Source organism: Phocoena phocoena, chromosome 3 (assembly GCF_963924675.1).
Source record: "Phocoena phocoena chromosome 3, mPhoPho1.1, whole genome shotgun sequence".
Lineage (NCBI taxonomy): Eukaryota > Metazoa > Chordata > Mammalia > Artiodactyla > Phocoenidae > Phocoena > Phocoena phocoena.
The window spans coordinates 65,084,566-65,105,544 of record NC_089221.1 but is presented as its reverse complement, the minus strand read 5'-3'; the positions used below and the strand labels follow the sequence as shown (position 1 = coordinate 65,105,544).

At 33.1% G+C, this 20,979-nt stretch overlaps 1 protein-coding gene across 22 annotated transcripts in view; it reads left to right on the top strand.

Moving 5' to 3' along the window:
• Window positions 1-20,979, top strand: part of SSBP2 (single stranded DNA binding protein 2) — a 300,689-nt gene that overhangs the window by 219,239 nt on the left and 60,471 nt on the right. For 15 of the 22 annotated variants that reach the window (XM_065873564.1, XM_065873586.1, XM_065873579.1 and 12 more), the window contains one exon: window positions 12,405-12,464. The exons of 6 other annotated variants lie outside the window; for them this stretch is intronic. In XM_065873564.1, the coding sequence (XP_065729636.1) occupies window positions 12,405-12,464 (60 nt within the window). The remainder of the gene's footprint in view (window positions 1-12,404; window positions 12,465-20,979) is intronic. One more of the 22 variants, XM_065873573.1, reaches the window with a different exon arrangement.

Below are 20,979 nucleotides of genomic sequence, written 5' to 3'. Positions count from 1 at the left end.
ACGTTAGATTGTGACAAGGACTAGAGAGAAAAATGAAGCAGAAAAGGAAAATAGGCAGTGTTGAGGAAGTTCTGGATGGGGTGGCCACAGAAGGACTCATCAGGAAGATGCCATTTAAGTAAAGACTTGAAGGAAGTGAGCGAACAAGCATCTGGTGTCTGAAGGAAGTGTTCTAGGCTGAGGGACAAGCAAGTATAAAGCCCTTGAGTTCAGTGCATGACCAGCTTTTTCCAGGGACAAAGAGAATGCCTGAGTAACTATAGTGGAGTGTCGGCTGGGGAGAGCAATTAGATATGAAGTCGTAGGCAGTAGCCACATCAAGTAGAATTTTGTAAGTCATTGTAGGGATTTGGAGTTTTGTTCTGAGTGGAGGGTTTTAGCAGGGTCTTTCTGGCTGTTATGTTGAGATTCATCTGTAGGAGGGAAAGGTGGAAGCAGGGAGACCAATTTGGATGTCACTGCAAAACTGTACAAGAGAATATTATGGCTCAAACAAGGCTGGTAACAGTGGTGAGAAGTGACTGGATTCTAGGTATATTTTGAAGTTAGAGCCAACAGATTTTGGCGATGGTTTGGATATGCGTTTTGAGAGGAAAAGACAAATCAAAGGTGACCGCAAGTCTTTTGGCCTGTTCAGCTGAAAGAACGGAGCTGACATTTACCCGTGTTATATAGGTAAAACTGCAAGAGGAGGTATGAGGGGACAATCAGAAGCTTAAGTTTAAACTTGTTAAGATTAAGATGGCTGTTAGATATTCACCAGATGTCCAGTAGGGAGCACGGTATCAGATCTGGAGTTTTATGCTTGAGGCTTGGACTAGACGCATTTGGGAGTTATTAGCATACAGATAATATTGAAAGCTGTGAGCCTGGATGACATCACCCAGGTAATGAGTAGAGAGAGAGAGACGAGAAGCTCAAGGATCCCAGGGTTCTGTTTTTAAGAAGGCAGGAAGATGAGGAGGACCCAGCGAGAAGAATGGGAAGAAGGAGCACATGAGTTTGGAAGAAAACCAGGCAATGTGGGAGCCTGGAAGCCAAGAAGAAAAATGCAGGGAAGTGAGGAATGATAGCTGTGTCAAATGCTGCTGATGGTTCACATTAGTTGAGGACTGACAACTGACCACTGGACCTAACGAGGTGGTCACTGATGACTTTGATAAGGCCAGGTGGAGTGATGGGGGTGACGGCCACATAAAAGTAAATTCATGATAAAGTAGGAAGAGAGAAATTGCAGACAATGAGTGTGTCCAACTCTTTCAGAGTTTCAAAGAGTTTTGCTGTAAAGGGAAAGTGAAGATGAGGCCGTAGCTGGAGAGAGAAGCTGGGGAGGTCAAAGAAATGCTGCTGGGAGTGAAGTGTTGGCTATTATCAACTGTTCATTCCTGCCGAGGGACAAAGAAAACTGCTCTGCTGACACCTGTGGACAGAGAGTATAGGCAATTGCCAGGCGCCATCTATTGTACCCAACAATCAGGTGTAAGACATAATGCCAAGGACTAGAGTAATCGGGTATTCTTTGTACACAGTAGGATGCTTATCAAGAAAGAGTAAAACAGAGTTACTTACTAAGAATGCCTGCAAATGTGACTACTACCTGTTTGCTGTCATTTTTATATTCTATAAATAATCTGACATTGCAGATACCTTTGACATCAGTAATATTTTCTCCACTCAAATTTGTCTTAGTTTTATTCTGTACATTTATTCTGTATCTATTTAAGACACGTGGTTCAAAATGCATCTTAATTGGAGATGGAGAAATCACTTTGTGCAATTTGAATTCTCTCATCTTGCTTATTTTCATACTTTTTGGCATTAGTCAAATTAGTAAGCTGTAGTTTCAAAACAGACTTTTGGGGCATTAATAATTCCTGTTAAAATCTGTTGAGTAGAAAAGATTATACAGTTCAGACTTGAGTTGAGTAAATTTATTAGACTTCATGTTTGCAGGTAAGTAACCAAGTGTATATGAAGTGTAACACTTCATTTTAAAGAAAGTAAAAATATATATAATCTGCCACTTGTATCAGAGACCAAGCCTATAGGCAGGTTTCTTGAACAAATGTTATCGCTGCTTATGAATTTGAAAAGACTACTGCTTTATCAGTAGAAACTTACCTAGCATATCAAGATACCAGAAGGGTGCCAGAACAAAGTAGCTTTTTTTTTTTTTTTTTAACCTAATGGTACATTTAGGTAAATTAAAGTGCTTGTCTTCCACCCTCTCATCTAGAACAAGTTTATGTGGAAGCATGAATATAAAATAGGGAAAAGGTTGGGGAAGAGGGGAATGTTTTTGCATTCTTCAATGAAAAATTAAGAGTAGTTTTAAAAAATTATTGTTTTTGCTTCTTTTTTTATTGAGTTAGCCCAATACTTTTCCTCAGTTATAAACCTCACATATTGATTTTCATACCCATAGTGTTTTTTTTAATATACTACTAATGTGGGTTGATCTGTCCTTGTGACTTTAGTCAGTGATGGGAGGCAGCACAGAGCGAGATTCAGCTTACGCATGACTCCAGCTACTTGTCCCACAGACACCAAAAGAAAAATAAAAGGGTCTGTGTGTATTTGTGAATATAAATTGATCCAAAACAAATCATTAAAGTTTTTTATAGAATGTTTTTCAAACTTCTGTAGTTGATTAGACCAGAAGGCAGCATAGTCCCCATTCACAATCCACAAGTCCATTGCCACGAGCCAGTATCTGATATATGGTAATGAAGGCTTGAGAAATAGTCTCATCTTTTTGAAAAGGCCCATAATAGAAATGAGCAATTTTAATGCTTAGACTAAATCCATATCAGAAGAATCAACCTGCTTATAACTCTGTGCTGAACTGGATTAGCCTTGCCAAAACAACATCTAGGAAACCTGATCTGTTCATACTTTACAGATATTTGATATGCGTTATTTTAATTAAGTGTTGTTGATGATAGAATATCTAAGATGTATGGAAGATAAACTACATATTTATGCTTATCAGCAGAATTGCTAGCACAAGTATGTCATTTTGTGAGCTAAATTAGTTTAATACTAGTTGGAATTAAAATGTGTTAATCAAGAGTGTCTTATCCACTTGGGTGTCAGTAATGTCTGATGGAGATTTTCCTGAAAAACAGAAAAGAAACTGAACAAATTAAGATATATGAATTGTAAAGTAACTTTAACGAAATTCATTTGATGTATAATTTATGCTTCATTACTTTTCTATAGAAAACTTATGAAGCATCTCATGGAATTATAAAAATAAAAACATGTGAACTGTCCTACTGTATGAACGATGGCAGAAATGAATGTACAAGTCACAACACTTTTTGTGATGCTTTTTTCAAAATAATACTGTCAATATTATATATTATTGATAGCCATATGACTTCAACTCTTATCACAATTAAGGAAAAAAAGATTTACTTCTAAGTGAGATTTTGAATAGCAAAATAGAGAATAGAAATCTATGTAGGAGAATCATGTAAAGAGAACTGGACTAACTAAAAAACTGGACCCAGAATGAATAAAAAGTAATGTTTAATTTTTAAGAGAATGTTTATGCTTGGGGTAAAATCTCATAGTGAACATATTTTTATTATCTTTACAAGACTATAAATAATTATAATCTTCCATATTTATCATTTAAAAAAATTATGTTCAAGAGAAGTTTTTCCCTTGAAAGATTCTGTCATAATTTTTATGACACAGAATTGTGTATTATTCCCTGTGTCTGCCTAAAACAGTATGTGAAAAATATCAGAAGAAAGATTATATCTGTCTAAAGTCATATCTGCACAGGATCAAGAAAGGTAGATATTTGATCTTTATGTAACTAATATAATTACTGAAGATAACCGATATTTTTCCTAGCTATGTATCACTTTGTATCTTGTGTTTTTGCCTAAATGTTGATGGAAGCAAATTACTTTTTAGCAAATAACCATTTTTTCTTACAGATTTTTAGACTAAAGATGGTTATGTGGTAAAGACAATATGATGTTACTCAAATGCTGAGCCTCTTAATGGAAAGAAAATATGTAAGCTAAAACATGTTTCTGAGACCTGAGGATTATGGCTCTTTGAATGTATTTAAATCTAAGACGACCAGGGTCTCATGTGTACACCTGGCACTATATTAGACAAACAGTTGAAATGCCCTGCTATATTGAATTACTGACAGTTCTCATGGCTGGCCTCTGCTTTAGAAAAAAATTGGGAAGTTATCATACTTTTTTTTTCTCCAAATCATACATAAATTAACCTGACATCCTTCTATACCAAAAAGTGGTTATTAAATACTGTTACTTTGTAAAACTGCCTAAGAATCACTATTTTCAACCCTGACGCCCCAGAAATAGAGAAACCTGAAAGTAGTAGGAGAGAGTACAAGACCTTCTTAGTCATCTAAATCGTAAATTCTCTCATATGTTGTTGATGTAGATATTGTAATTATAACTCAGTATCATCTTGGGATCTCCAACACTTTGTTCTTTACCTACTTTTATTAGGTCCTCTAGAACAGGGGTCACCAGCCCCCAGGGAACCGGGCCACACAGCAGGAGGTGAGCCACGGGTGAGCAAACGAAGCTTCATCTGTATTTACAGCCACTCCCCATCTCTCTCATTACCGCCTGAGCTCCGCCCCCTGTCAGGTCAGCAGTGGCATTAGATTCTCATAGGAGTGTGAACCCTACTGTGAACTGTGCATGCGAGGGATCTAGGTTGCATGCTCCTTGTGAGAATCTAATGCCTGATGATCTGAGGTGGAGCTGAGGCAGTGATGCTGGCACTGGGGAGTGGCTGCAAATACAGATTATCATTAACAGAGAGAGGTCTGACTGCACAGAGACCATAATAAATCAGTTGCTTGCAGACTCATATCAAAACCTCATCAGTGAGTGGCAAGTGAAAACAAGCTCAGGGCTCCCACTGATTCTGCATTATGGTGAGTTGTATAATTACTTCATTATATATTACAGTGTAATAATAATAGAAATAAAGTGCACAGTAAATGTAATGCCCTTGAATCACCCAGAAACCATCCTTCTACCCCCCCAACTCCCCCCACCCCCTGGTCCTTGGAAAAATTGTCTTCCACGAAACTGGTCCCTGCTGCCAAAAAGGTTGGAGACTGCTGCTCTAGAAGACATAATTTATCCTATATAAGCAAGCTGAATTTTCCCCTCTATACATATAAGCATTTTCTCATTAGACAACCAGATACACTATGCCAGAACTGTGCCTTACCCTTTGCAGTATCAATAGATGCTACCTATTTTTAACAAGACACATAAATTGGCCAGGTGGGATTTTATACAAGAGAACCAAACTTTGTTACACCTTTTGCTGGTTTATAGAGTCTTCCATCAATGTTGTTCACTCACTCAATGACCCAGCTATGGAAACAGCCAAGTATTTATTGAATGCGACTCTGTACATTCTCTCTTAGAATGTGCTAACTGCTTCCTTCCCTTCCTCCAGAACCTCATTACAAGTTGTCACGTTATAATGAACAGCTTGATTACAATGATAATACTCTTCTAATAATACCACATCCATGTACCACCATTCCTAACCCATCTTCTATTCCCTTCCGGTATTTGACTTAAAAACAAAAATAAATGAACTAAAGACAACATATATTATCAAAACTCTACCAAAAATATTCAAGAAGAGAGAGATAGAGCTTACTAAATTTATTTTATATTTCAGTTGTTGAATTTCTTTTCATCTGGTGAATCAAGAGCACATGCTAATTAGTGTTTTATGTGCAAATTAACTTGATTACCTGAAATACCACTGTCTTTTCAGCTTTTCATGGTTGTGTGGTAACAAAGGTAAAGAATTCTATATTAAGTGAATGGTTGCAAGGTTGCTGGGGGTGCCTAGGAGGAAATGCCAAGTCAGGCAATTTATTTATGGTCAGTTAGTCATAAGAATGAAGTATGTGTACCTGCCTTTATTCTATAAAGGTATTACTATAGTCGGATGTTATATAGCTCTAAGAAAACTAAAGTGGCAGTTAAGGAATTTGGTCTTTGGTTTTCTTTTACATAAAATAAGGAGGTTGACCTAGTTAACTCTACAAACTTTTTGCTGTAAAATGTGTCAAAAAGGTATATTGGAATAAAATTCTATAAGTCAGATTTTATTATAATTGTACAATACAGAACTTGTAAAAACTTCACTTGAGTAGTTTTGTGAAGTCATTTTTTTAAGTGTGTATTTATTTTTTAGACTGTTTTGTAAGTTCATGTTTTCTCAGACTTGGTAATTGTGTATTTCTATGTCATTTAAAAACTACTATTTTTTTCAAAAATAGAAGCAAATTTCACAAGAATAGTTTTGTACTCGAAAAAGTTCAGTTACTTTAAATTGTAGAACATATCTCAGACTTCTAAATTTTCAGAATTGTAAACTGTCCTAATTGTTACATTTGTTCATTCTAAAGAACTTAGTATTATTCTTTTCATCATTGATTTGTTCTAAATTGTGCTCATAAAATAAAATGTATATAGAAAATGCTTAAGTATAAAATTGGCATTTTAAAGAATATTTTACGTTTTAGTGATTTTAAATTTTCTTTATCATCAACCTGCTCTTAAAGACCAAGATTTAAAGAGTTTCTAAAGCCATGTTGAAATCTTTAAAATAAGATATAGGGTGCTTTATACACTGCTGCCATCAATTTTAAGGATTCTTAGAAATATCAGTTTTATTTTATGGATTGATTACCATGACATTAAGGTACTTGTTCTGATCTGGTTTCATGTCCTTTCCTCTGAAGTGGGTTCCCTTCATATCAAGGCACACATTACACTGCAGTGTGCTGAATCCTCTATGAGAATAGTGTGACAAAGTGCTCAGGAAATGGAGGGAAAGGAGCCTATAGAGACTCCTTAAAGAGGAAGTGACATTCCGGCCCCTGGAGGATTAGTAGACGTTTACTTGGCATAGAAAGGAGAATACTGAGTTATCTCAAGAAAAATTGTGGTATTGATAAATCATATTTATGCTTTCTGGAAACTATTAAAATGTTAGAAAATATTAGTAAAGTTGACATTTGAGCAATGTGTCATTTAAGATGTACAGTTTGATCATACATATACGTGAAAAGAAGTTAGGGCTTTAAATGGTTCTTATCACCTGTAATTTCAGAATGGGTAAATTATTTATAAAATAATTCCATTGGTGGGGTCTGGGATCTTCAGAGAAGGAAAGATGAGAAAGAACGTCTTCCTTCTAAATCTTAGAGAATTGAGATAAAGCACTAACAGTTTATGAAGATGAAATAAGAAGAGGGAGACTACTACTTTCCACTAGCAGAAATGGCAAAGAATAAAGGAAAATCTCTCTTTTAGGAAAGCAGAAGTTTAATATTTCATGAATAATTCTTGATATAATGGAACAAAATAATCCTTTAAGACTGAATGATGTTCATTCTGAAATAAATTATGATTCTAAATGAGTGTGATTTTTTTCTCTAAAAGACTACTTGGAGGAAATGGGCTGGACATTTAGTTTATATTTCTATTAGAGTTTTTTTCCTTTCATTTAGTCATCAAATATTTATTGATTTTCTGGCTTTGTATACGTTTTTATTGCTTGCACTTTGGTTTATCCCATTCATTCTAAGTAGATAACTGAAACATGTAGAAATGAGAATTTATACCTATAAATGTATTTCCATATGTCAGGGTACTAACTGTGCTACTCAGTTTATCTTGTGTATTATAAAGAACCTTTGTCCATGAGTTTTGCCTAATTTGGAAAACTTTTTTAAAAGCCTAGCCTTGATTTTTAGTCATTCATAGCACTACATGTTCTGTCAAGTAGGGATGATGTAATATGACTTCTGAGGGAAGGCACCAGATTGAAATATTATTTTCTTTGGGTTTTCATTGATATTTGCCATTTGGTGAAGAGAATGTTTTATTTCTTCCAGATTAGTGGACTGTAGAAAATAGTTTTTCCAGAACATTGTTTCTCCTATTAATTACAAGACTGTGAACCTTGAAAAATCCTAAGCAGAGGGCAGTGATCTTCATCTGCTTTGTTCACCGATATGTCCCACCATCTAGAACAGTGCCTTTGTGGGTGCTTAATAAATATTTGTTGAATGAACAAATCTCTAGCATGCCTTTTAATCAGTAAGTGCAGCTTTTTTATTCTATTGGCCTTTGATCTGAACAACGGGCATCATTGTTTGTTGGAGTATTTTTTTCCTTTACCTAAGTTTTTCTTTTTCTCTGGAAAGCATGGGAATAAGCTTCTCTAGCTCCTTGATAAAGATAGCTTGTGCCTTAGGAACATAGACTGATATCACCCACACACACTTCAAATATTTATAGCTATTTACAGTATGCTAATCTTTATACTTAAGGGTAATGCTGGAAATAATTAACATGGAATCATGGTTGTTTTTTTTTTTAAAGAATCAAGTATTATTCTTTATTATACCAATTGACCACTATGTGGATGCAGATTCAAAATTAGGAAATAATACAAATTAGTATAAACTATATTTTAAATGGCCTTTTATGAAATATTAAAAAGAAGTAAAAATATTCCAAGTAACTGGAAATTGTAGAGTTAAACTACCTATTCTACTAGCATTAATATTTTTTTGGGTTTTGTTTTTTTATTATTTTTTTCACACACATACTGTATTTTATTTTTACAAGAGATAAATAAACTGACACCAAGCATTGTAAATGGATGACCACAACAAAACCAACAATGATTGCAATTACCAAACACGAAACACATTCATACCATGTCATAATATTGACATTCAGTATCATGGGGGTTTTAAATTATTATTTCCCAAGAGACTGCTGAGATCATCTTGTCCAACTCTCTCATTTTAAGGTTGGGAAAACGAAAGCCCTGAAAGGTTTTTAATTTAGGGTCCCTCTGCTAATTAGTGGTGGTGCAAAAACTAGAATCCAGGCCTTTGACTCCCAGTCAAATGTTTTGTCCACACAGATTATAAATAACTTTTTAGCCCATTTTTCAAGGGGAAGGCTTTTTCCATTTAAAATATTGATTCATCATTCTGACACCCTCAAGCACATATTTTGATGCCCAAACTATTAAAAAAATTTTCCCCAAATATTAAGAGTAAGCGTACTTCATAGCTAAGGGCTCTTTTGAGGAGCCTGTTCTTCCCAGGTTATCAACGCAGAGAGTACTGAAGGTCTGTCGATAGATGTACTTTATAATATCAGTAAGTATACTTTATAATATCAGTATGTAATCTCTTAGATTAGCATTTTACCATAAAAGAATTTAAACTTGTTGTAATACCTTAAATTATATTTGAAAGCAAATTGACTTCTGAATAGTGAAATATAGAATATTAGTAGAATATTCTCATTTGCTAACATGAAAACTCTTTTGGGTTCTGTTGCTGTGTCTGTACCTCAACAAGTAGGCAGCTGAGGACCTAGGTGGTTAAGAAGATATCTTAAGAATCAATCTGAATATTAAGAGCTTATAACAGCACTAATTTGATATTAAAATTAAAATATTTTAGGGAAAAGTAGTGGTTTTTTATCTAAACTAACTAGATTTTTGTTATTTTTTGCTTTAATTATATAGCTATAGATTGATAAACAGAAGTGGTTTTCTTTCTTTTTTTTTGGCTAAAAAAATTTTTGAACTTCGGGAGGAGGGCATACAAGAGGAAATAAATTAAAAAGAGACTCTCTCTCGCAATCTTATTCCATAGGGGACTACAGGTTCGCAACTACCACATGCACTGCCTCTCCCTCTTAGTAGTCCCTTGATGGGGCCTCATGGTCAGATAGGAGAATACAACAGTCCCGTTAAAATACATTTATTCACAATGCCATTGATTAGAGAAAAATTTTCTCTTTTCAAATAGTCCATTTATATTAACACTATTACGTTATTTTACATTCAGAGGAACATACAAATCTCAAATGCCCTGTTTCAAATAAGGTACATTTCAAGGTTATCAGTATTTAGTAGTGTTTTAACACTTTCTACCTTGTATTCCATTTTGAAGTGATTTTATTATAGCCAGGAATTATTAGTAACCTATTTTTATGTCTCCATGTCTCAAACACTAAATTGATATTGTACTTGGGCTTAGTGACTATGTCGTAAAACATCACTTTGTGAAAGAAAGGCAACCATTCCAAAATCAATGACACGATATTTAATTATTAAATTTTTTAAGTGAGTCCAGAATTTATAAGACAGTTTCATAAACGAAATTAGAAAAGTAGCAGAGGGAGTGTGAGTTTTGGGATGAGCTTCCCAGTTGACAGTATAGTTAACTAATTAATCCAATTTAGAGTAGAGCTTCAGAAATGATGAGAGTCAACTTTAATCAAATGTGTGAAAACTAAACATTTTTTAAATGTTTAAACTGGAAAATCCACTTAAGTTTTATCAGCTGAAGGTGACACTATTACCTGAATAATCTACTGTTTCTGTCCATTTAAAATGATCTCCTAGGAATATGTTAACATATAAGAACACAGCAAGTAAAAACTCAAATTGTTTAATTCTAAAGTTCTTCTTGTTGGTTTGTCAGACCCTCCAAAAGATATTATAGAAAAGTCTATAGCACATAAATTTGCTAGAATTTTATTTTTCAGCTGCTTCTTTTAAAATAGCCCTAGAACTGCAGGCCTAATTTCTAAAAATATTTTTACAAAATTCATTATAAATGTGGAATTTAATTATGTAAAGTACTATAGATTTGGCTTGCCCAAGCCTTTGGTAAACTGATTCTTAATTTATATTAATTCATTCTTAATATTTTACTTAATATTCAACCCTTTAGAGTTGATAATTTGCTTATATTACATGTAATTATGTATTATAATTAAACAAAATTATATTTTTCTATAAAAATGGAATTTTGAATAATTTTAGGAATAAACTTAAAAATAAAAATTGTGCCCAAATCTGAGTGACCAAAAATATTCTCCTTCCACTCATCATTGGACAATCACTAAAATGATACTTTTAGCATATTTTTCAGACAGTTTCAGGACTGACAGAATCAGCACATCTTAGCAGCCTCTGATTCATCTAACAAGATAAATTGACTTGAGTTTTAATATAAGGCCATTTTTTTTCCTCTGGACTTCTGGAGGAAGGCATACAAGAGGAAATAAATTTAAAATATAACATATACACACTACTATATATAAAATAGATAAACAACCAGGACTTGCTGTATAGCACAGGGAACTATATTCAATATTTTGTAATAACCTATAATGGAAAATAATATGAAAAAGAATAGTGGGAGGGAGGGAGATGCAAGAGGGAAGAGATATGAGATCATATGTATATATATAACTGATTCACTTTGTTATAAAGCAGAAACTAACACACCATTGTAAAGCAATTATACTCCAATAAAGATGTAAAAAAAAAATAGATAACTAATACGGACTTACTGTATAGCACAAGGACTCTACTAAATACGCTGTAATGGGCTATATAGGAAAAGAATCTTAAAAAAGGGTGGATATATGTATATGTATAACAGATTCACTTTGCTGTGCACCTGAAACTAACACAACATTGTAAATCAACTATACTCCAATAAAAATTTTAAAAAAAAGAATATATATATATGTGTCTATATGTATATATATATATGTCTGTGTGTGTATATGTATATATATAATGGAATCACTTTGCTGTACACCTGAAACTAATGCAACATTGTTAATTAACTATACTTCAATAAAAAATGGTTATTTAAAAAAGTACACACCTCATAGTCTGCTAGGCTCAAAATATGCAAAGAAATTTCAATTTTAAAATTTATAATCAATTTTGAATTATAACAAACCCTTAATGAAAGAAAGCCAAAGCTCTCCTAACCACAAATGTCCCTTGGAAAAGAAATTTCTTTACCATTTTAAACGGAACTACAAAAGAAAAGATGAAGAAATTCGGCAACTTTAAAATTATTAGAGGAAAATTATAACCAAATTGGGTAATTCAGTCAAAATTATTAGAGGAAAGTGATAACTGAATTGGGTAATTCAGAATCCAGTTTGTATAATAATTAGCCAGTGATCCTCTTCCTGAAGTCTTTACTAAGATTCAATTGCCTAAATTTCTTAGTCTTACTTTTTGCCAATTAGATAGCATTAAAATTTTTTTTTGCTAGTTACTTTAGTCATCTTCGATTTTTTAATGATTTCTTTGGAATTTTTCCAGATATTCTACAAAATAAAAAATAGGATGGTAATTTTTCTTAAAAGCTTTTATTCTACTGAAATCAGCCACATAAGTAAATTTGATTTATGTTTTGTATAATTCAAAAATTCTTAAAAGCAGTTTATTTTCAGATCTGTATTTTACATTGTTTTTTTTGTTTTGTTTATTTGTTTGTTTTACTTCAATAGCCTTTTATGTCACCTCGGTACCCTGGAGGTCCAAGGCCCCCACTGAGGATACCTAACCAGGTAAGATTTGTGTGTGCTATTTAAGTTTGGTGGTTTTTTGTTGTTGTTTTTTTTTTAAGAGTCAATAAAGATCTTGAAAATGTCACATATATTTCTCTCCTATAAAAATATTAAATTATTCTTCATCCCATTTTATGCTACTTCTAGTGATGTATAACCTACATTAAGGGTTGGCAAACTATAGCCCATAGTTTGGCTGACTTTTTGTAAATAAAATTTTATTGGAACGCTGCCACATTCATTCATTTATGTATTGTCTATGGCTTCTTTTACACTGCAATAACATGATGGAGACCATAGGTGGCCTGCAACCCTGAAATATTTACTGTCTAGATCTTAACAGAAAAAAGTTTGCTGACCCTTGGAGTCTACCATATACTTTGAAGCTACCTTTCAAAATATATATAATTTTGGTAAATGCAGATTATACTGTGAAGGATGGCAATAAAATTTTCTATGAACATACTTAAGCTTATTTTTATATTATATAGTTACAATAACATGGCTGTAACATACCAATTTTGCCCAATTATAGTGGCATATCAAGCATATAATTAGCTGCTTCTAGAAGGGTTAGATCTATTAATAGTTAACAATAGATCATCCAACTATCTTTATCTACAAGAGCTCTGCGATTTCACAGACTTTCGTCCTCAGATGGTTTATCAATAACATAAATATTTATTTGCTAAAGAGAATAAAGCACAATTTTTACTTGCAGGTAGCTTATAGTTTAGGTTTAGAATAGAGACAACGTGCATGTGTGTGTGTATATATATACATATATAAGTAACACAAGAAGAAATTAAATGCTTAACCATATGGAATATTAATGTCAAGATGATTGTTTTGTCACTTTCTTTGTTTTTGTATACATCATTTTCCCAGATTTAAAGTAAACCCTGGTTTATTATTTTTATCACAATAAAACCTTTTTCATTTTTTAAAAACTTCCACTTCCTTCCTGACCAAAAAATGGAACAAGAAAGCTGTGCTTACTTTGATAGCACATTTGATAGAAATGGAGTTTTCCTTCTCCTCTCCTAACTCTTACTGAAATTATGCAGTGTCCTTGAAGTGTCCCAATTGCTGGTGTTCTCTGCTTCTAATGCACAGCAAAGAGGGCCAGCACCCACATCCACCCCCAGGGGAGAACTCTAAGCAGGCAGCAGTGCTGGGTCATCTCATGGTTACAGGGCTAGAAGTCCTCACATTAGCAGCTGGAGGAGTTTTCTCCTTCAGACTGAAAATGCATTCGGTACATAGGGCCAGGGAAACATGGCATGAAATAGGAAAAAGAAGTGCACGGATGCCAAGGGTTTCAACATATGGGAGTTTTATTTTCTCTGTGGGTGAACCTATATGTATTGACAGTCAGATCTACTTATAGGTGCCTGAGTCTTTTAAATTTCCTTTTCTAAGGACAGAAAGTTGTATCTTTCATTGCAGTCTTCATGGTGTTTCAGACATTCCATTCATAGCTTTATGTATTTCGTAGATGTAAGAGGTTTGTGAAAATCTCCATTAGGGAAATGTGAATTTCTTGTACAAGCATGTGAGAATTTTTCTGATTCCATTTATTGCATATGAATAATGAAAATCTCATAGAGTTATTGTAATTGCATCATTTGACAGTGTTGAAATGCCTGCTATGTATAAGATACTAAGTTCCACACCTAAAGAAATTGACAAAATGAAAGACACTTTTAGGAAGAATGGGTTAGTGGTAGAAATGTGGAATTGTAAATCTAGGTTGTTTGAAAATTTTTTTAAGAACAACAACCTTTGGATTTTTAAAAGAGGCAATTAAAAAGTTAAAGGTAATAAAGAGTTATGATACAGATTCTTTTTCCTCAAGACTTTTAAACAGTCTTTACCTAAGTATATTTTAAAACAATTGTACTCTTCTATGAGTGGCCCTTTTTTGCCCCCCCATATATAGTTAAGCTTCATTAATCCAAACATCTGTCTTTCAAATTTATAATAATTTACATTTATACTATTTTTTAAAGAATTTTGAGCAAACTGTTAAACATTTCCTATAACAATGTTTACACTATTAACTATTTAGTAGCATGACCTTTTCAAACAACAAAACATTTCTTCAATTTCATTATGTAGTCATTAAAGTAGAATTGGAAAAGCTATTTTTGTGATTAATTGGAATGATGTATATAAAAACAAATGTTAAAGTTTTTATTTAGTCTATTTTAAATGATCATAAACTAATAAAATTTTCTTTTATTGGTATATTGTATCTAAGAAAATAAAAAGTATGCTATTAACTTCTTCAGTGGTGTTGACTAGTCATTTTGAATATGTAAAAGACAATCCTTTAATAAACAGCTTCTCCAGAATTTATAATTACTAATGATTAGACTATAATTTTTAAGTACTTCTGATTTGGTTTTCATGGGTCTGAACTAAATCCACAGTGGCTTACTTACACTGTTTATATATTTATGGACTGGGTATTTGGGACATGGTATCAAATCACTATGCCCAAAAAATGCAAGAAAGGGTAATAGTATCTAAAATTATGAAAGCAAAGTAAAATTACAAAAATCTGCAATGTTACAAAGAATAAATATCTATGAGAGAACACACGAAACATAGAAATTACACCGGAATTGGTTCAACTGTCAGAATAGGTTGGTGGTGTTGAAGTATCCATAAACTGGAGGTCTTTATCCTTCTCATAGATAAAATGTTTAATCTGAAAAATTCACAGTGTTCATATAACGCTATGCTAAGAAAACCAAGACAGCCATAAATATAGACTGTTAATGAGTGACACCAAGAATAAACTATTGATTTATTGACCCTATAGAACTGGAATTTCTCACCACTCCTGAAACTCTATGAACAGGTGTGTGAACTGAGGTAACATAGTGAATGCTGTTGACCATTTTATATTCTAAAGCTGATTTTGACATTCTAAAAGCCCACTGCATCTGACCATTCTACTGAAAGTCTCGAAGTTATTTGTCCAATAATAGATGAATGAGTGGTTAAATAAATTATAGTATATCCAAATGGTGAAATAGTATGCAGCTATTAAAAGGTATGTTATAGGATTAAATTTATTGATATGACAGAATGTTTATGATCTATTACCAAATGTAAAAAAGGCACAAACCTGTGTGGTATGTCACCTTTACCATATATCACTGTACAAACTCAGTTCCTCCACTCCACACCCCCCCAACACACACACACACACACACACACACACACACACACACACACACACACACCAAAAAGACTGTAAGGGACTTATCCTTTATTTCTGGCTGATAGGATTATGAGTGATTTCTTTTTTTATTTCTGTATTTTTAAAGTTTGCATAGAACAGGAATTTTATTTGTGACTGGATAAAGACATTATTAGTTAATTATATATGTAAATGAAAGTACAGATATTTTATTCTTCTGGTTATTCAGTATATGAGATTATTCTTTGTTAATACTGAATGTATAGTTCTTACTATACATGATAAAATGAAAAACAGTGGATGTTAAGGATAGGCAAATCTTGAGAAGACTATTCTTCACTTTTCAGATAGGGAAAAGTCAGCAAGCATTTGAGCAGAAAAACAAAAAACATGTTGTTGGGACATTTACTCATATACTGAAAATAAATGTACTGTATCCCCCCCATATAACCAAGGTACCTATATTTTAAACATACTGCACTTACTCTTCCTTACATGTTCTGTTTTTCAGAATAAATGCTGTTTAGCATGTCCTTTCCCAGTAATTTTGTCTTTGTAAAATATTTCATATGTAGAATTTGACTTTTATTTAATGATATCAATATGAAAACATGAGAAGGACTTCAGCTGCATAAAGAGAATTAAGTTCTACATTGAGTAAATGATAGGAGTCTTATAGCTGAAATCGTAAAGAAGAAGACTGTAGTAAATCTCTATTGTGTTAATTACGCTGTTAAAGTATTTAAATTATTATTTGAAATCCAGTGAAACACAATGAAAAATATATTATTTTCTTTTGACTTTGAATTATGACCATGTCCTGGGATATATGTCTTTTCCAATTATTTTCTACCTTTGTAGGACAAAGGAAATTAACAAATTCAAAATCTCTGGCAAAGAAGAAATTCATTCTCCTTCCCAAATCAAGAAAAATTTACACAGTGAACACTGTGCTGTCTTACTCACTTTAAGTTAGCAGTATATCGGGCTTTTTGGTACAATGTTTACTTCTTTTGCCAAACTGCATCTCATTATTTTACAGGCATTTTGTCACAGATATTCCCTTTTTGGACATAAGCCAATACCAAAAAAATGCGTTGCCATATATATGATTGGAAACTTCATAGGGCTGTACAAAAATCACTCTCAGAAATAGTCATTCAACAAAAATTTGTTGAGGTTTACTATTTGCGAGGCACCATTCTCCATGGGGGATACATCAGAAAACAAACTAATGAGAATCCCTCTCTCATGGAACTGGCGTTCTAAAGCAGCAGTGCCCAACAACTTTCTGGGAAGAGAGAAATGTTCCATATCTGCACTGTCATATGCAGTAGCTCTAGTACTTTGAGGACCTTTGAGCACTTGAAATGTGGCTAGTGTGACTGAGGAATCGAATTTTTAACTTTATTAATTTTAATTTAAATAACCAAATGTGGCAAAGGGCTACTATATTGGACAGTGCAGTTACAGTGGTTGAGATAGATACAGAAAAAAGAAAAATAAATAAGTAAATATGTATGTCAAATGGTGAATTGTAATTTGGAGACAAATATCTTTCCAACCTGAATGTCACATTTCTGAATTTTAATATCTTTTCTACTGATATTGCCTTTTTACAGGAAAAAAAAAAAAACAGTGCTATTGCTGGCAGGACCTCAATGTGTCAAGCATCTTAGATCCAAATGCCAGCAAAGCCCAGCAATGTATGACTTTGAGCAAGTCACTTAACCTTTCTGGGACTTGCTTTTCTTACAGGTAAAATGAGAGTAGACTCCTGTATTTCTAAAATCCCTTCCAGTTCCAAAATTTCTTAATTATTTGATTCTACTTCATTTCATGTAATTGAGGGGGCCCATTGAAAAATTTTGGTAGGTCAAAATTGTTAACTGAATTATATCATAAAGGCATAGATAAATTCACTATTTTTTAATCATCATTGAGTGTTTAGTCTCTGTGAGTAGATTATATACATATAATGGTATTCAAGGAAACATATACCAGAATCTTAAGATCCTAGAGGGGCTCACCATTGGAATCATATGATGAATCTTCTGTAAACTAAATGATTTTTTGTGCAGCAAGAAATTCCTTCATTGAATTATTAATTTAAAATACTTAATAACATTTTATGTTATTTCATTTATTTTAAATCCTAGGATTTAAGGCTTATCTTTTAGAACTTTTGGAATATGTTGATCTGATTTGAAGTCCTAGCTCTACTACTTACTGATAGTATAACCATGGACAAATTAACAAACTTAACTTCTGTATTAAAACTCAGTTTCTCATCATCAAAAAGAATTTATAATAACAACCTGGTGGGATTGTTGTAAGCATTGAGGGAAATAAATATAAAATGCTTAGCACAATTCCTGGCACAAATGTACTGGCTCACAAGTATATATTTTTCTTGATATTATGTTTGTTATTATTAAGTATTCTCATCATTAGTGTCAGAATCAGAATGAAGAAAAATATCAGAAGATATATAAAAATATCTATCAGAATGAAGATCTTTTATAGAACAAAAAATGTGTGCCAAAATTTGTGACTAGTTAAACAAGTCTCAATGGAATACATTTAACATGTTGACAAATATGAGAATATATATTGACCCACAAGATGTATAAATCTGTTTATTTTTCCTGATACATATTAAAGGTTTAAAGAATCTAGTGATCGTGCTCTTTTGATGCACAAAACCATCATCTGGTCATCCCGGGACTGATGAAAATGTTTTAAAAGTTAGAGATCTGACTTACCAAAAGAAAAACACTGGTGACTAAAGAGTTAAATTTGGGTAAAGACACTCATTTTGAAAGACAACTTGACATTGATCAACATTTCTATAGGATTATGCTATATTTTTAAGTGATAATAGCAGAAAGACTTGTCAATTGTTCTGATGTTCCAAGATAAACAGGAAAAAGTAAAATGTTGAAAAAAATGGTTTCCAGTGATAAAACATGGTGTCACCAATGAGATTTAGAAATTCACAATCAGAGTATAAAACTTGAACCACTTAGAGAATTTTAAAAAAAAGGAAGAACTTCAAACTCACAATTGAAGATAATGTTTAGTCATACATTTTCACTCCTCCCTCTAATTCACTTCTTTATAACTTTAGACACTGTTGACCATTTCCTTCTTCTGGAAACTCCCCCTCATGCATTCTGAACTGTTGGTCCTGGTCCCCTGGCTAATTTCATACCTATTCAGTTTGTTTCCTTTCCTACCTCTTTTTGGTATTTTAAGAAAATTGTATCTTTGATTCTTTGATCTTTTTTCATCTCACTTCTTGAAATCTAGTCCATTCTTAAGACTTTACCACTGATGATTCCTAAAATTGTCCAATGAAAACTCTTTGTTTTATTCCTTCAATAAATATTTCTTACTCTGAGCCAAAAAGGCACAGATAGGTTTCACTCTCTGAACTTACAGTCTGTTGGGGATACAGAGAAGAAAACAAGCCATGATCATATATAAGTTCTATACAAGTGAGGTATAAGAATCTAGCACCAACATTCGAATTATACAGGTCCTAGAAGAAGAAGAGAAAAAGAAAGGGACTGAGAAAATATTTGAAGAGATTATAGTTGAAAACTTCCCTAATATGGGTAAGGAATAGTTAATCAAGTCCAGGAAGCACAGAGAGTCCCACACAGGATAAATCCAAGGAGAAACACGCCAAGACACATATTAATCAAACTATCAAAAATTAAATACAAACAAAAAATATTAAAAGCAGCAAGGGAAAAATAACACACAAGGGAATCCCCATAAGGTTAACAGCTGATCTTTCAGCAGAAACTTTGCAAGCCAGAAGGGAGTGGCAGGACATATTTAAAGTGATGAAAGGCAAAAACCTACAACCAAGATTACCCTACCCAGCAAGGATCTCATTCAGATTTGATGGATAAATTAAAACCTTTACAGACAAGCAAAAGCTAAGAGATTACAGCACCACCAAACCCACTTTACAACAAATTCTAAAGGAACTTCTCTAGACAGGAAACACAAGAGAAGGAAAAGACTTACAAACCAAAACAATAAAGAAAACGGTAATAGGAACATACATATCTATAAGTGCCTTAAATATAAATGGATTAAATGCTCCAATCAAAAGACATAGACTGGCTCAACGGAAACAAAAACAAGACCCGTATATATGCTGTCTACAAAAGACCCACTTCAGACCTAGGGACACATACAGACTGAAAGTGAGGGGATGGAAAAAGATATTCCATGCAAATGGAAATCAAAAGAAAGCTGGAGTAGCAATTCTCATATCAGACAAAATACACTTTAAAACAAAGAATATTACAAGAGACAAAGAAGGAGACTACATAATGATCAAGGGATCAATCCAAGAAGAAGATATAACAATTGTAAATATTTATGCACCCAACATAGGAGCACATCAATACATAAGGCAAATGTTAACAGCCATAAAAGGGGAAATCAACAATAACACATTCATAGTAGGGGACTTTAACACCCCACTTTCACCAATGGACAGATCATCCAAAATGAAAATAAATAAGGAAACACAAGCTTTAAATGATACATTAAACAAGATGGACTTAATTGATATTTATATTACATTCCATCCAAAAACAACAGAATACACATTGTTCTCAAGTGTTCCTGGAACATTCTCCAGGATAGACCATATCTTGGGTCACAAATCAAGCCTTGGTAAATTTAAGAAAATTGAAATCGTATCAAGTATCTTTTCTGACCACAATGCTATGAGACTAGATATCAAATCTGTAAAAAATACAAACACATGGAGACTAAACAATACACTACTTAATAACCAAGAGATCACTGAAGAATTCAAAGAGGAAATCAAAAATTACCTAGAAAAAAATGACAATGAAAACATGATGACCCAAAACCTATGGGATGCAGCAAAAGCAGTTCTAAGAGGGAAGTTTATAGCACTACAACCCTACCTTAAGAAACAAGAAACATCTCAAATAAACAACCTAACCTTGCACCTCAAGCAAGCAGAGAAAGAACAAAAAACCCCAAAGTTAGCAGAAGGAAAGAAATCATAAAGATGAGATCAGAAATAAATGAAAAAGAAATGAAGGAAACGATAGCAAAGATCAATAAAACTAAAAGAGGTTTCTTTGAGAAGATAAACAAAATTGATAAACCATTAGCCAGACTCATCAAGAAAAAAAGGGAGAAGACTCAAATCAATAGAATTAGAAATGAAAAAGAAGTAACAACTGACACTGAAGAAATACAAAGGATCATGAGAGATTACTACAAGCAACTCTATGTCAA